This window comes from Berghia stephanieae, chromosome 11 (assembly GCF_034508935.2).
Source record: "Berghia stephanieae isolate SIO BIC M18660-M18661 chromosome 11, UCSD_Bste_1.3, whole genome shotgun sequence".
NCBI classification, from domain to species: domain Eukaryota; kingdom Metazoa; phylum Mollusca; class Gastropoda; order Nudibranchia; family Aeolidiidae; genus Berghia; species Berghia stephanieae.
Genome location: NC_088370.1, coordinates 26958209 through 26974854, shown reverse-complemented (window position 1 = coordinate 26974854; position 16646 = coordinate 26958209). Strand labels below are relative to the sequence as shown.

Below are 16646 nucleotides of genomic sequence, written 5' to 3'. Positions count from 1 at the left end.
TTTTCTGTCTTGCAAAACTATGGAACCGGTAATATAAACACCGTTTAATAGGAACATTCACTGGATTAAAACGATCTTGTCTGTATTCGAGTTTCCTTTTTCTATCCTGTCAGTATAATCTATAGTTGTTAATCGGAACTTACGCCTGTTAATTAGAATGATTTCCGACCTTCATAAGAAAGTGTTGCAATATTTACTCAAATGCCCAAAAATAAAAATTGGCCCTTTATATGAAATGGGATCAGATAATCCTCTGCTTTGAAACGAATGAATAGGTTTGTTAAATAAAAAAGCCATTAAGGACTTATACCACATAAAGCCCAATATCTTATAACAAATTTTCTTGACCAGGTGAAGGAGAAGGGGTTTTTGGGAGGAGGAGTAGGAGGAGAAGAAGAAGAAGAAGAAGAAGAAGAAGAAGAAGAAGAAGAAGAAGAAGAAGAAGAAGAAGAAGAAGAAGAAGAAGAAGAAGAAGAAGAAGAAGAAGAAGAAGAAGAAGAAGAAGAAGAAATTATAAAAAAAGAAGCGAAGAAGAAGAAGAAGAAGAAGAAGAAGAAGAAGAAGAAGAAGAAGAAGAAGAAGAAGAAGAAGAAAGAAGAAGGAAGAAGAAGAAGAAGAAGAAGAAAGAAGAAAAAAGATAAGATATAAAAATAAAAGAAGGAAAGGAAGAGAGAAGAGAGAAGAAGAAGAAGAAGAAGAAGAAGAAGAAGAAGAAGAAGAAGAAGAAGAAGAAGAAGAAGAAGAAGAAGAAGAAGAAGAAGAAGAAAAGAAGAAGAAGAAGAAGAAGAAGAAGAAGAAGAAAAAAGAAGAGAAGAAAGAAGAAGAAGAAGAAGAGAAGAAGAAGAAGAAAGAAGAAGAAGAAGAAGAAGAAGAAAAGAGAAGAAGAAGAAGAAGAAGAAGAAGAAGAGAAAGAGAAGAAGAAAAAAGAAGAAGAAGAAGAAGAAGAAGAAGAAGAAGAAGAAGAAGAAGAAGAAGAAGAAGAAGAAGAAGAAGAAGAAGAAGAAGAAGAAGAAGAAGAAGAAGAAGAAGAAGAAGAAGAAGAAGAAGAAGAAGAAGAAGAGAAGAAGAAGAAGAAGAAGAAGAAGAAGAAGAAGAAGAAGAAGAAGAAGAAGAAGAAGAAGAAGAAGAAGAAGAAGCAGAAGAAATTATATTTTAAAAAGAAGACGAGGAAGAGAAAGAAGAGAAGAAGAAGAATGGGGGAAGAGGGGGAGGAGGAGGAGGAGGAGGAGGAGGAGGAGGAGGAGAAGGAGGAGGAGAAAGAGGTTGAAGCAGAACAGGATGAGGAGGGAAGTGATAAGAAGGGGGGGGGGGGGCGGAAAGGAGGTAGAAGCATTGGGAGAAGAGCGAATTGGACTCTCAGACAGCACAAGTAACTTACCAGCGTAAGAGATAGTTGTCAATCTGCTTCTCTCCCCTTTCGGGGCCCAAAACCCCCATAAGGAATGAGCCGCTGGGTAAATCATACCCTATGGAGAGGGGAGGGTATAGAAAAGGTCAAAGATTAGCATTTTGGTGACATAAACTGGCAATTTTGAACCCCCCCCCCCCCACACACACACACACCAAAATTTATTTCATATCAACTCGATCGATCCAAGTTACTCTCAGAAGTAGTCCCTCAGAGCCATTAGATCATGGAGCCGAACTCTATCCCGATTTCTATAGCTTGAAACGGACAATCGAAATTGCTTGTTACCCTTTGGACGGGACGGTAGTCTATTGCAAAGTACTTTCCACCAGATCTAACAGATCCAACCACCCAAATAATACTGGGTGAACAGGGAGTCGGGGTCAGAAAAAAAAATCTCGACGGTACCCTGGTATTGTGTCTCCAAACGTGTCCATAATAGTTCAGTTTTCTTATTTTAACTTCTGCCAACAGTTTTCTGAATCTTTGGCCTGCATCAATAAGAACCAGAATGTTTGATTTCTTTCTGGTCCATGGTACTCTCAGAATTCTTCGGTATACCCACATCTCAAAAGCATCAATTTTTCTTTCTACCTCCTTCGTTAGTTATGGTCCGTGTTTCAAAGGCATACAGGAATGTGGACCATACATTATATTTTATATATCGTTAAAGTGATCAAATAAATATCACTAACGATAGTACCTACGTGAAATCACCATTACACCACAGAGGCTCTCGATAGTTGGGACAATTTCAATACCCATATTCTTCACAAAGGTACGCCTTTTACGCTGTGAACCCTCGCTTGCATATAGGGAATGAAATTAGCGGAAGAGTAGCGTCCCTTGATTGGACGTCACCTTACAGAGAGAACGTCAACATGGTTTTGCGCATGCGTCTCTCTCGTCCTCGCTTTCGGTGAAGTGTATCATGCCACTTTCACCGGAAGCGAGGACGAGAGACGCATGCGCAAAATCATATTGACGTTCTATTTCTAATAACTTCGCCGGTGACGTCCAATCAAGGGACGCTACTCTTCCGCTAATCTCATTCCCATAACAACTTGCAGGACACGTTTTGTTTACTTGTGTCTTTCTATTAGATTTGTTGTGTCAATAATTGATAGTATATTATTATGTATTATTTAGTGTGTTATTGGTATAACTGGATTCAATAGTTTGATGTCACGTCCGCCCAGCAACGAGCAGCTTGGTTCTTAACAAAGAAAACCGACGATATGACAAGAGCATCAAACAACACTTACCTCAAACAGACCCTCCAGCACTCTGACAGCGATGAAGAGATACAAGTGAAATTTGGCGACCACTGGAGTCAGAAGATTCAAGGCAGCTGTGATGAAGACAGCCCATCCAAACAGCTTCTTCCCTCCAACGCGGGACGCCAACCATCCACCGGGCACCTGAGTCACAACGGATCCGTAGAAAAACGACCCGGAGACAAACTCCTGGGTTCTGGTGTCCCAGTTCAATTCTCCTTTCTGTATAGGGAGAAAGAGAAACTACTTGATCTTATGCTATATTGATATAGAGCAACATCCACTAAAAGTGCTCAAAGTGTTCTACAAGGGATCTCTAACAATCAGCAACACTTAACATGTCTGACGAGACATGACGCCTATTAGGTGGAATTACAATCTTTTTCCTACAGAGACAATTCTGTTCACGACCAGTTAGTCGTGATATCAAACCTTCTACTCTTTTGGTTCCTAAATCTCTGGAAGTGTGTATATAACCAGTCCTTCGGAATACTAATTATGAATAGGTTACATAAAAGTGGCATAAATATGTCGATGGCAGGATGTATCGGCGGATTCTAAGGATTATGTTACGTCAAAGAGCAAGGAAGGGCTATTTTTAATGAGCATTTTAAAAAATTAAACAAATTTGAGCTTTATATAGGGCAATATTCAGTAAATGTGCTCAAAGCGCTTTACAAGGGGTCCCTGGTCAACAGCAACATTTAACATGTAGGATGGGCCTGTTAGGCGATATTACAATTTTTCGGACAAAGACAAGGCTGTTAACGACCAGGTACTCATTTTACACCAGAGTACGGCGAATGTGAGTAAAGAGCCTTTTCCAAGGACTCAACTATGCGCCGAGCGCGACGCTCGAACCCAGGACCTTCCGATTCGAAAGCGAGTGTCATACCACTAGACCACATAGCCGCACAATGAGCATAATATATTATTTAGACTAGAAAATAAGATGCCATCACTTTGACACCAGTAGATGAATTACACAAGGTATGTATCCAGTCCTTTGGAAGAGTGGTTTTACACTTCCAATGAAATTGGAACCAGTTTGTGTTGTTTTGTTTTTTTGTTTTGGACATCACACTTTTCTTCCGTATTATCATAGATTTCAAACTTACGTGAAATTCATTGGAAACGTTCCCTCGGGCTGGATTCGAACACTGGTCGGGCGAGTTGTCGAGGTCATTCTCTGCTGTCCAGTTGATCATTCGGCTCATCCCGGCATCCACTGTTACTTGCAGGGCATAGGTGTTGAAGAAACCACAGAATGCCAGAATGACGAGGACTCGCCGTGCTGTGATGCATTCCTTGCCTTGAGATAAGTATAAATATGAGAATAAAATCAGTCTTCATGTGGGTTCTGATGTCCAAGTTCAATTCTCCATTCTGTATATAGAGAGAACGAGATGTTACTTGATCTTATGCTTTATTGATATAGCGCAAAATCCACTAAAAGTGCCCTAAAGTGCTCTACAAGAGGTCCCTAACAAGTTTAACAATGTTAAGCAACACTTTACAACTTTTACCAACAGAGACCTTTTTCTTTCAGCTTATCCCGCAGTTTGCATGGTTGCCATAATGAATGCCGCATCTCCACTCTCGAGCAAGGCTCGAACCCAGGACCATCCGATCCGAAAGCGAGTGTCATACCACAAGACCACATTTAGCCCACTTGTCCTGTGACTCCGTCGCTAAGAAAATGTTTTTTATAAACAGCAATAAAAACACAGTGGTCCTTCAGAGCCATTAGGCCCATGGAACCGGAGTTAATCCCAGTTTCTATAGCATGAATTGCTTGCTATCCTTTGGATAGGATGCTAGTCTATCGCAAAGTACTTTCCGCCAGATCTAACAGACCGAGCTATCCAATCACTGCTGGGTGTACAGGGGAGGGGGGGGGGAGGGTTAGAAAATAAACCACGACTGCACCCGGGATGGATCTCGGTCCCTTTGCGTGTGAAGCGAATGCTCTACCATCTGAGCTATCGGGACCCCCAGCAACAATAAAAGCAAACTGTTAATATTACTGAACATGATTTCGTAAGTCTAGAAGAAGAAGAAGAAGAAGAAGAAGAAGAAGAAGAAGAAGAAGAAGAAGAAGAAGAAGAAGAAGAAGAAGGGGGAAGGAGAAGGAGGAGGAGGAAAAAAGAAGGAAGATAGTGATACACAGAGAGAGAGAGAGAGAGAGAGAGAGAGAGCGAGAGAGAGAGAGAAAGAGAAAGAGAGAGAGAGAGAGAGAGAGAGAGAGAGAGAGAGAGAGAGAGAGAAACAGAGGACAAACAATAAGAAGGAATATGTATGATGATGATGATGATGATGATAATGATGATGATGATAATGATGATGATGATGGTGATGATAATGATGATGATGATGATGATGATGATGATGATGGTGATGATGATGATGATGATGATGATGATGATAATGATGATGATGATGATGATGATGATAATGGTCATCATCATCATCATCATCATCATCATCATCATGAATTTGGCGCACAGCTATGACAATATCACAACAATTCAGGCTTTAATTACAACTATTCAGCACCTGGATCACTTAATTTAGCCGATATGAAATTGGGATTAAAAACCAACAGACAAAAATAAAAAAAACAACAAACAAACAAACAAAACTTACGAGGTTTTTCGATAAGGTGACGTGTTTCCTGTGACGTGAAAGAGGAATAGGCACCGTCCATGTTTGTGTCAATCCAAAGCGGATACGTCCAAAGAATCGGACTCCCTTTGGAGTATCGTAACTAAATCAGTCAATAAGTAGTGGTAGTAGTAATGGTATCGATTACTGTGAATTGTAATCGTCGAGAGGAATTCCTCCACTTGGTAGAACCCAGTAGTCGTCACACATTCCTGTTTGGGCTTTTTGAGTTTTTGATTTAGAGGTGCTGTGCGTTTGGTTTAGAAACTCATAACATTGCCATCCTGAAATATAACAGAACAACAGACAAAACTATGTGTAACCCTGAAAAGTGAGTGGAGCAGGGACTTATGTCGGTAACAACAAGAGATGAAGTGAATAGAAAAGTGCCAGAAGACAATAGAGAATTAAAAAAATTCCCGGCGGTTGAAGGGGTTTGAACCCGCGACCTTATTGGTACGACAACTCCGCCTGGCCGGTGAGAGCGTGACTCTACCGTATGAGCTATCCACGAACCCAAAAAAATTCGTATCAAACTCAGGTCATTCATTACTAGATCCCTCTCTCAACGACTACTGGAGGTAGTGTTATTGGTACGACAACTCCGCCTGGCCGGTCCTAATTGTTTCTATGTTATATGTTTGTGTTGAGAATATTGGCTATTAAGCTTAACTTCGCTGTGGTTGTGTGTGTGTGTACCCGCTACCTCCAGTAGTCGGTGAGAGAGGGATCTCGTAATCAACTGCCGAAAATTTTTTTTATTCTCTATTGTCTTCTGGCACTTTTCTATAGATAGTTCGAAGATGACGTCACTTGTTATTGTTTTTGCCATCCGCGTTTGTGAGTTGTTCTCACTAACTGTATTAACCAGACTATAAAAGTTCATGGTTACACAGAGTTTGCGTGTTGGTCCGTTATACTTCCGGATGGCAATGTTGTGAACTCCTTGGCCAAGCGCATTCTATCTATTCACTTCATCTCTATGTGTAACCCTGAACGTTGATAGTCTGGATTATACAGTTTTAGCCAGTAGTTCTCACTAAATTGTATCAATCAGACTATAGATAGAATGAAGTTGACGTCACTCGGGTCTTTAATATTGTTTTTTGTTTTTTTGTTTTTTTGGCCATCGACGATTATGAGTAGTTCTCACCAAACTGTATAAAAGTTCATGGTTACACATAGTTTTGTGTGTTGGTCCGTTATACTTCCGGATGGCAATGTTGTGAGCTTCTGAGCAAAGCGCATACTAACTATAAACGGTTCAGGTTAGAGATGGAATGAAGTTGACGTCACTCAGGTTTTTGTTATTGTTTTTTGCCATCCACGTTTATGAGTAATTCTCACTTAACGGTATTATCCAGACTATAAAAGTTCATGGTTACACAGCGTTTTGTGTGTTGGTCCGTTATACTTCCGGATGGCAATGTTGTGAGCTTCTGAGCCAAGCGCATACTAACTATAAACGTTTAAGGTTATAACATAGGTTTGTGTGTGGGTACGTTATAGATAGTATGCGCTTGGCTAAGAAGCTCAAAACATTGCCATCCGGAAGTGCAACGGACCAACACACAAAACTATGTGTAACCACGAACTTTTATAGTCTGGTCAATACATTTTAGTGAGAAGTACTCATAAACGTGGATGGCAAAAAACAATAACAAAGGCCTGAGTGACGTCATCTGCATACTATCTATATTCCACAGGTGTGTTGTTATGGGTAATTTGGCTAAACGAAAAGTATAAATACAAAAGTATTATCTATATCTTTCAAGAAACGAAGTCCAATTTATGTAAACAACATGTTGTGTTTACATTTGAATGATTGTGTGTGTATGTGTGAGTGTGTGCCTGTGTGTGTGTGTTTGTGTGTGTATGTGTGTGTGTGTATGATTATGCGTGTGTGAAATGTAATTATATGTATTGTGTCGTGCTTTGTTTTTGTTTTTGTCTTGTTTTGTTTTGTTTTTGTTTTTCTCAAAAGCTTTTATCTCTGAATCGTGTCAGCATAATAACTGTAATCACCCCATGATATACCCCCATGTTTTTCACTATGAAAATTGCATTGACAGCACTTTGGAGTGAATCCAGACATAGAACACACAAGCACACACCGCTTACACACTTATATTAGATATAAGTGATTTATGTCATTTCCTTACTTTGGCCGACTAATTTCTGCCGAAGTTTGACACACACACACAAAAAAATGGAGCTTTAATATAGATAGCGCAATATCCACTAAAAGTGCTCAAAACTCAGAGTCATTTTTTGGTCAGTGTCAGGCCATAACTTTACGAAGGCCACGCTTTAACCCTCTCCTTATAGGAAAATCGTCACATTCGTTACGATATTACCAAAATTTTTCTTATTCACATTTCTTTTGCACATCATAAAATTTAAAGAAAATGAACAGTGTGTGTGTTGTAGAGCATGTTTTGATAAAGAAATTATGTATGGCAAGAATTTTACTGCTATTGTGTTTGAGTGATAAAAAATCTATTTTGTGGTAGTTGGGTGTGAAATTTGGGGGAAAATCTTGAGAATGGCTGTTAAGGAGAGGGTTAATCTCATAGCTTTAGCGGGTGGTTGGATGGGAGCATCACCCTTGAATCGTATACCTATGATGTTCGCATGGGTGTACGATCCGATAGTGATGTCGTTTCTTCTTCTCTTTACTAGCCTATCCTGCTTCTTTGGTTTGTGATTGTATTTTAGACAGGGGATATTTTTTTTTTCTGTAAATCTTCTGCCTGTTTGTTCTTGGTTATTTATAATTTAGCTTATATCTTTAGGTTATGATTTTGATTTACATTTGTACTATTTTTGTTAGTGTTAGATTGCTTGTTTTTTTGTTTCAGCGGTCTCTCATATAACCTCAATTGTGTTGGAAGAGACCTAAAGCAACAAACAAACAAAAAAAAAATCTCATAGCTTTATAGATTGTATGCGCTTTGCTAAGAAGTTCACAACATTGCCATCCGGAAGTAAACAGACCAAAACACAGAACTATGTGTAATCTTGAACTTTTATTGTCTGGTTAATACAGTCTAGTGAGAATCACTCACAAACGCGGATGGCAAAATATAATAACAAAGGCTTGAGAGACGTCAACTTCGTTCTATTTATAAAGACCTTTAATTCAATAAAATCTGTTTAAAAAAGTTTTGTTGCCAGAGCACAAAATATATTAAAGAATTTGAAGGGTCAATTATTAGCCTAATATGGGCAGATTTGTATGTTGTAAAGTAAATTAAGGTGCCAATTGGATTCAATAGTCTGATGTCACGTCGCCCAGCAACGGCGAGCAGCTTGGTTCTAAACAAAGAAAATTGGTACTTTTTATTCTTCATGCTGGCTATACCGTTTCATATGTCATGTGATCAGAATGTGTAAAAGTCAAACAAAAACATCTTATTCATCTTAACAACGCCACTACACACATTATCTCATTCGTCTGTAGTGTTTCAGTTTCATTCATCCTGTTTTGTTGATAAAGGGGAAACCCGAAACGTCCATCGTATCTATTTTCGTATATTAAATTGAAGCTTACATTCAATTTCACATTGTTATTTATTTAATCTGACATAATAAAATTTCGAGACGATAGTTCACAAAAGAGTTAAAGAATTCAAATTAATTGATTGAACCATAAAAAAAAAAACACCATCAAACAATAATAATATTCATTAACAAAAATGAATATATAACAACTTCCAAAAAAAAAAAAAATTAGAAAAAAAAGAAAGAAAGACAAAACACCAAGCACGGAATATTTCGGGATTAAAACCCTTTTTAAGCCAATCACAAAAATAAACAAACAAACAAAAAAAAAAAAAAAACAACATAAAAACATCACTTAAAATCAAGTCAAACAGACAGACGGAAGAAAAATGTTTAACTCGTCATGGCCCGAGTTTGGTATTTTTGTTCTTTTTTTCTTTTCTTTTAAACTGTCATAATATAGATAGTATGCGCTTGGCTAAGAAGCTCACAGCATTGCCATCCGGAAGTATATATAACGGACTAACACACAAAACTATGTGTAACCTTGAACGTTTATAGTCTGATTAATACAGATCAGTGAGAATTACTCATAAACGCGGATGGCAAAAAAACAATAACAAAGACATGAGTGACGTCAACTTCATTCTGTCTATAGATAGTGTGCGCTTGGCTAAGAATCTCACAACACTGCCATCCGGAAGTATAACGGACTAACATACAAAACTATGTGTAACATAATTGAACGTGTATAGATAGAATGCGCTTGGCCAAGGAGTTCACAACATTGCCATCCGGAAGTATAATGGACCAACATACAAACTCTGTGTAACCATGAACTTTTATAGTCTGGTTAATACAGTTTAGTGAGAACAACTCACAAACGCGGATGGCAAAAACAATAACAAAGGCCTGAGTGACGTCATCGGCATACTATCTATAGTCTGGTTAATACTAGTGAGAATTACTCATAAACGTGGATGACAAAGGCCAAAATGACGCCATCTTCATTCTATTTATAGATAGAATGAAGCTGACGTCACTCATGTCTTTGTTATTGGTTTTTGCCATCCAAGTTTATGAGTAATTCTCACTAAACTATATTAACCTGACGATCACGGTTACACATAGTTTTGTGTGTTGGTCCAATATACTTCAGGATGGCAATGTTGTGAACTTCTTAGCCAAGTGCATACTATCTATAGATAGTATGCGCTTGGCTAAGAAGTTCATAACATTGCCATCCGGAAGTATAACGGACCAACACACAAAACTGTATTTATCCATGAACGTTTATAGTCAGGATAATACAGTTCAGTGAGCATTACTCACAAACGCGGATGGCAAAAAACATCAACAAAGACCTGAGTGACGTCATCTTCGAACTATCTATCCATTCATTTCATTTGGTTCTTTACTTTTTTATTTATAGTCCACAGTTTCTAGCAGTTTAGAATCACTTTTATCCAATAATATTAACACCAACATCATGTCATTCCATTATCAACGTTGTCGAAATAATATCATAATAATAATAATAATAATAATAATAATAATAATAATAATAATAATAATAATAATAATAATATTAATAATAATAATAATAATAATAATAATAATAATAATAATAATAATAATAATAATAATAATAATAATAATAATAATAATAATAATAATAATAATAATAATAATAATAATAATGATAATAATAATAATAATAATAATAATAATAATAATAATAACAATAATAATAATAATAATAATAATAATAATAATAATAATAATAATAATAATAATAATAATAGGTACGAGATTATTCCAGGTATTAATTATTTCAAAACACGGATATTGAAAAAAGAATGTTGAAATGATAAATTAAGTAATGATAATATTAAGAGGAATGCACTTTCTCGAGTTTTGATATGAACACATAATATATAAATACATACACACATATAATATTCAAATACATATATATTGCTACGGGCTATAATTTTATTATCATTCTGCTGTAATCCGAAAAAACACGTATTTAAAATTTTGGCCAGAAAACTCGTCCTTAAATATCGCTCGAATAAAATGACCCTCATCTTGTCAAAAACTCTCAAACCTGGGACCTGCGTGCGCAGGTCCCAGGTTTGGGAGTTTTTGACAAGATGAGGGTCATTTTATTGGAGCGATATTTAAGGACGAGTTTTCTGGCCAAAATTTTTAATTCGTGTTTTTCTAGAGGAAGTCAACATTATATCAATCTCTCTGACACACTCCCACAAAACAGGAATTTCTTACTTTGGCCGAAAAAAAATTTACTATAAACTTCGATAGATTAAAAAATTAACTATCCTCAACTTGTCAAGAGATTTCAAATCTGATATTAATTAATTTTTTTTTTTAATTTAATTTTCAAAGTCTCGGGTTGGCAACATTTTGACAAGGTGAAGGTCATTTGAATCGAACGATCGATATTTGAGATTTTAGAAAGTTTACAGGCCTAGATGATAGAAATGTGTTTTGTGAGAGTTTTCTGGCTGTGCAGACGAAATGAATTCAATGCTGGAATGAATAATCATTGTAATCCTACTTCATGGTCGAATTATTCCAAAATATACCGTGTACTCTTTCTTACACTTTCGACCCCCTTGGGTTCTCTCTCTCTCTCTCTCTCTCTCTCTCTCTCTCTCTCTCTCTCTCTCTCTCTCTCTCTCTCTCTCTCTCTCTCTCTCTCTCTCTCTCTCTCTCTCTCTCTTTCTTTCTATCTATCTATCTATCTATCTATCTATCTATTTATCTATATATATAATATATATATATATATATATATATATATATATATATATATATATATATAATATATCCATCTATCTATCTCTATCTCCTCCCCCCCCCCCTACTTTCTCCCTCTACCTTTATCTAAATCTTCCTCCCCCCTCCCCCTTTACAAAAAAATAAAAACAATAACAAAGAGCTGAGTGACGTCATTTTCTTTCCTTCTATAAAAGCTTTCTGCCAATTCCCTGCCACATTTATTGGCCAAACGTTGTACCAGAAGTCGTTCAGACAGATAAAACATACACATACACATACACACATATATACACACACATACACATACACACATATATACACACACATACACAAACACGTACACACACACATAAACACACAAACACACACACATACGCACATACACGCACAAACACAGACACACAAACACGTACAGACACACAGATATGCATCACACACACACACACACGTACACACACATAAACACACAAACACACACACATACGCACATACACGCACAAACACAGACACACAAACACGTACAGACACACAGATATGCATCACACACACACACACGTACACACACATAAACACACAAACACACACACACACATACGCACATACACGAACAAACACAGACACACAAATACGTACAGACACACAGATATGCATCACACACACACACGTACACACACATAAACACATAAACACACACACACACGCATACGCACATACACGCACAAACACAGACACACAAACACGTACATACACACAGATATGCATCACACACACATACACACGTACAGGGAAATAACACACACACACACGCACACACACACACACACACACACGCACACATACAAACACAGTTACACAATGACCCACATTTAAATCCAACGTGTTTGACATAATAAAGGAATTATCAGTGTGAGAAATTGCCATATGAACTGAGAAGATCAAGTCAATAATAATATAATAATAATAATAATAATAATAATAATAATAATAATAATAATAATAATAATAATAATAATAATAATAATAATAATACTAATAATAATAATAATAATAATAATAATAATAATAATAATAATAATAATGATAATAATAATAATAACAATAATAATAATAATAAATAATAATAATAATAATAATAATAATAATAATGATAATAATAATAATAATGATGATGATAATAATAATAATAATAATAATAATAATAATAATAATAATAATAATAATAATAATAATAATAATAATAATAATAATATGCATGCGGAACGAAATTGACGTCACTCAGCTCTCTTTTTTTATTTTTAGCCAGCCATTTTTATGATTAGTTCTCATTAAATCATATCAATCCAAGTATAAACGTTTGAGGTGACACAAAGTTTTGTGTCTTTATACGCTATATCCGGATGACGGAGGTTGTGAGTATTTTCCCTAAACGCATTTTCGTTCCTTCTATTGATGCTATGGGTTTAAGTGCAATACTCATATAACGTATGAAACGTATCAATACACAAACCTGTGTATAGATAGTATGCGCTTGGCTAAGAAGATCACAACATTGCCATCCGGAGTATCACGGACCAACACACAAAACTGTGTGTAACCATGATCGTTTATAGTCTGGTTAATACAATTTAGTTAGAATTACTCATCGAAGCGGATGGCAAAAAACAATAACAAAGACACGAGTGACGTCAACTTCGAACTATCTATAAAATAAAGATGTGATAGATAAGGTCCCAGAATTTACTTGTTACTTTAAAAAGAACAAATGACGAGTAGTTTAAGATGATCTTATGAATAGATAGAATGACGTTGACGTCATTGGGGTCGTTGTTATTGCTTTTTGCCATCGGCGTTAATGAGTAATTCTCACTTAACTATATTAACCGAACTATATAAACGTTCAAGGTTACACACAATTTCGTGTGTTGGTCCGTTATACTTCCGGATGGCAGTGTTGTGAGCTTCTTAGCCGAGCGAAATATAAGTATTCACTAATTTGAAATGAATTCATAGAGAAGGCTAATAACCTAATAATATTAGAAAGTAAGGTTTATCTAAGGCTATGTGGTCAAGTGGTATGACACTTGCTTTCGGATCGGAAGGTCCTGGGTTCGAGCCTCTTGCTCAGCGCATAGTTGAGTCCTTGGAAAAGGCTCTTTACTCTCATTCTCTCACCGTACTCAGGTGTAAAATTAGTGCCTGGCCGTTAACAGCGTTGTCTTTGTCCGAAAAATTGTAATATCGCCTAACAGGCGTCATGTCACGTCCTACAATTGTTAAATGTTGCTGTTGACCAGGGACGTCTTGCAAAGCGCTTTGAGCACGTTTAGTGGATATTGCCCTATATAAAAGCTCTATTTTTTTATTTTTTTTAAGCCTACCGAAATATAACTGGAGTGAGATGAACTTTACTCCGTTCTTATGTTTGTATAACTAAAATAAACCTTCGGAAAAATAAAGGTGAATCATTGTAATGTGACAATGTCCACCCCCCTGCTGTCGACTCAACAAAAAAAAATCATTTTTATTTTTGGTCAGAAAAATAATTTGTTTCAAAAATCATCGATTAAAATGAACCTAAACTTGTGAAAATGTCTCAAACTTGTGACTTTTGTGAAGACTCAGGTTTAAGTCCTTTGACAAGTTGAAGGTCGTTTATAACAATGGGTATTTGAAAAAAACAAACAAACAATTTTGTGGCCAAATTGAAAAAAAAATAAAGAAAGAAAAAAAAGGAGCCTTGTCGTGGTTTGGCAATATAAATTAAATATAACATGATATAAATAAAAGTAACGCTTATATAAGAAGGTCAAGGCCGCCTTGTCTCGTGATTTGTCTCCAATAATAGAACATGCATCGGTTAAATGGGAAGTCGTGATTCTGCAATTGATGGGCGACAACACTCGTGAGACAAAGGCATCATCTAATATACTATGTCCCAATAGACATAAAATTACTTGACCATAAAATAAGAAACACTGATAGGATAAATACAGGACATTGAAAACTTTTAATCATTTTTAAAATTGTATTTAGTTATTTTAAAAAATTAAATTTATATAAAAAAATACATGAGCTTTCATATAACGCAATATCTTTTTAACGTGCTCAAAACGCTTTACAAGGGGTCCCTAGCCAATAGCGACACTTAACATGTTGGACGAGACATGATGCCTGTTAGGCGATATAACACGTCTTTTGTTCGGTTAGAGAAAACGTTGTTAACGACCAGGTACTCATTTTACATCTGAGCACGGTGAGAGAATGTAAGTAAAGAGTCTTTTCTAAGGACTCGACTATTCGCCATTCAGGTCTTGAACCCACGAACTTCCGATCTGACAGCGAGTACCATGCCACTAGACCACATAGCCGCACAAATGTGTTTAAAAAGCTTGATGTAAAAAAAAAATATTCCTGTTTTATTGGAATTGTAAAATTACTCTTCCGGAGGACTAAATGTATGGCCTTGTATTAATTATCTTCTGGTTTCAGAGTGATGGCATCTTATTTTCTAGTCGAAAAATACCATCCATCCTCGTTCATTTACTTCTCGTAATTCTTAGAATCTGCCCAAGAGATTTTGTCTAAGTAAAATGGAGAAAGTTATGACGGATGGCGATCACCCCCTTCACAAATATATTATGTTCTCCATGAGGAGCCGTCGCCTCATATCTAAAAAGACAAAGACAACACGTCACCTTAATTCATTTTTGCCACATGATGTTCGATTTTTTAACGCGCAACTGTGATTTAAATTAAATACTATCTTTTAAATATACACACACAAGTTCGGACTAAGGCCAGAGGTATGGCCTATCTCAATTTATCAAATTATTATATAAAGAGTTGATATTGGTTCTTGGTCGCATATTTTTACATTTTTGTGCATTTGAATATATATATATACATTGACGCCACAGATTCTCAACTTTGTGTTTATACATTTTCATGCATGCCACGTCTGTAAACGAATTTCCATTTTTTGGATAAATAAAGTGTATCTTATCTCATCTTATCTTATCTTATCTTATCTTATCTTATCTTATCTTATACATCCTGCTATTAAAATAGTTATGCCACCTTGTGATTCAATATGTAACGCATTCATTTTTGTCCTCCAAAGGACTGGTTGCATACACACTTCCAATGATTTAGGTACCAGACAAGTAGAAGGTGTGATTTTACGACTTTTTTCCTTATTTACTCCACGTTATCCATTAACTCTCTCCTTACCACACTTATGACACTCGCTTTCGGAACGGAAGGTCCTGGGTTTGAGCCTCGTGCTCGGCGCATAGTTGAGTCCTTGGAAAAGGCTCTTTACTCACATTCTCTCACCATACTCATGTGTAAAATGAGTACCTGGTCATTAACAGCGTTGTCTTTGTCCGAAACATTGTAATATCCCCTAACAGGCGGCATGTCCCGTCCTACATGTTAAATGTTGCTGTTGACCAGGGACCCCTTGTAAAGCGCTTTGAGCACATTTAGTGGATACTGCGCTATATAAAGCTCAATAATAATGACCAGCCATTTTCAGAATTGTCCCTGACACTTCACTCCCACCCAACACAAAAATAGTTTTTTTCTACTCAAACAGAAGAGGAACAAGTACATCTCATACATAATATTGTCCAGTGTCTATTTTTTTTTTTTATCGCTTGAAGAAAATAATTTTCCTATGGATGGTAAGGAGAGGGTTAAAAAGAACTTCGGTAATTTGGTTAGGATAAACGTGTCTCTCGATTCCCAGTTAAGTGGACTTGCCTTGTGAATGGAAGGAATAATCTATTCAAAAGCAGTGGTGAGAAGCGGAATGCAACCTGTAGTCCGGGCTGCCAGAGGCCACGTGTGTTGCTAATTAAGCCAAAATTGGCCATACATAGAGAATCGTGTTTCTATTATTGATTTTCTTTTTTTTTTCTCTCAAAAACAGATTTTGCTAGTCTAGTCCATTAAAAAGCCCATAACCAATGAGTTTTTCTAGAGTA

The 16646-nt window shown here is 36.4% G+C and overlaps 1 protein-coding gene across 5 annotated transcripts in view; it reads right to left on the bottom strand.

Moving 5' to 3' along the window:
* Nucleotides 1-10788, bottom strand: part of LOC144957267 (sialin-like) — a 57721-nt gene extending 46933 nt beyond the window's left edge. Inside the window, exons 1-5 of one of the 5 annotated variants that reach the window (XM_078888358.1) lie at nt 10760-10788; nt 5332-5633; nt 3804-3997; nt 2674-2907; nt 1379-1466 (exon numbers count right to left, since the gene is read on the bottom strand). In XM_078888358.1, coding sequence (XP_078744484.1) covers nt 1379-1466; nt 2674-2907; nt 3804-3997; nt 5332-5392 — 577 coding nt within the window. In that variant the 5' untranslated portion in view covers nt 5393-5633; nt 10760-10788. The other 4 variants (XM_078888357.1, XM_078888360.1, XM_078888356.1 and 1 more) reach the window with 4 other exon arrangements.
* Nucleotides 10789-16646: the final 5858 nt, after the last annotated feature.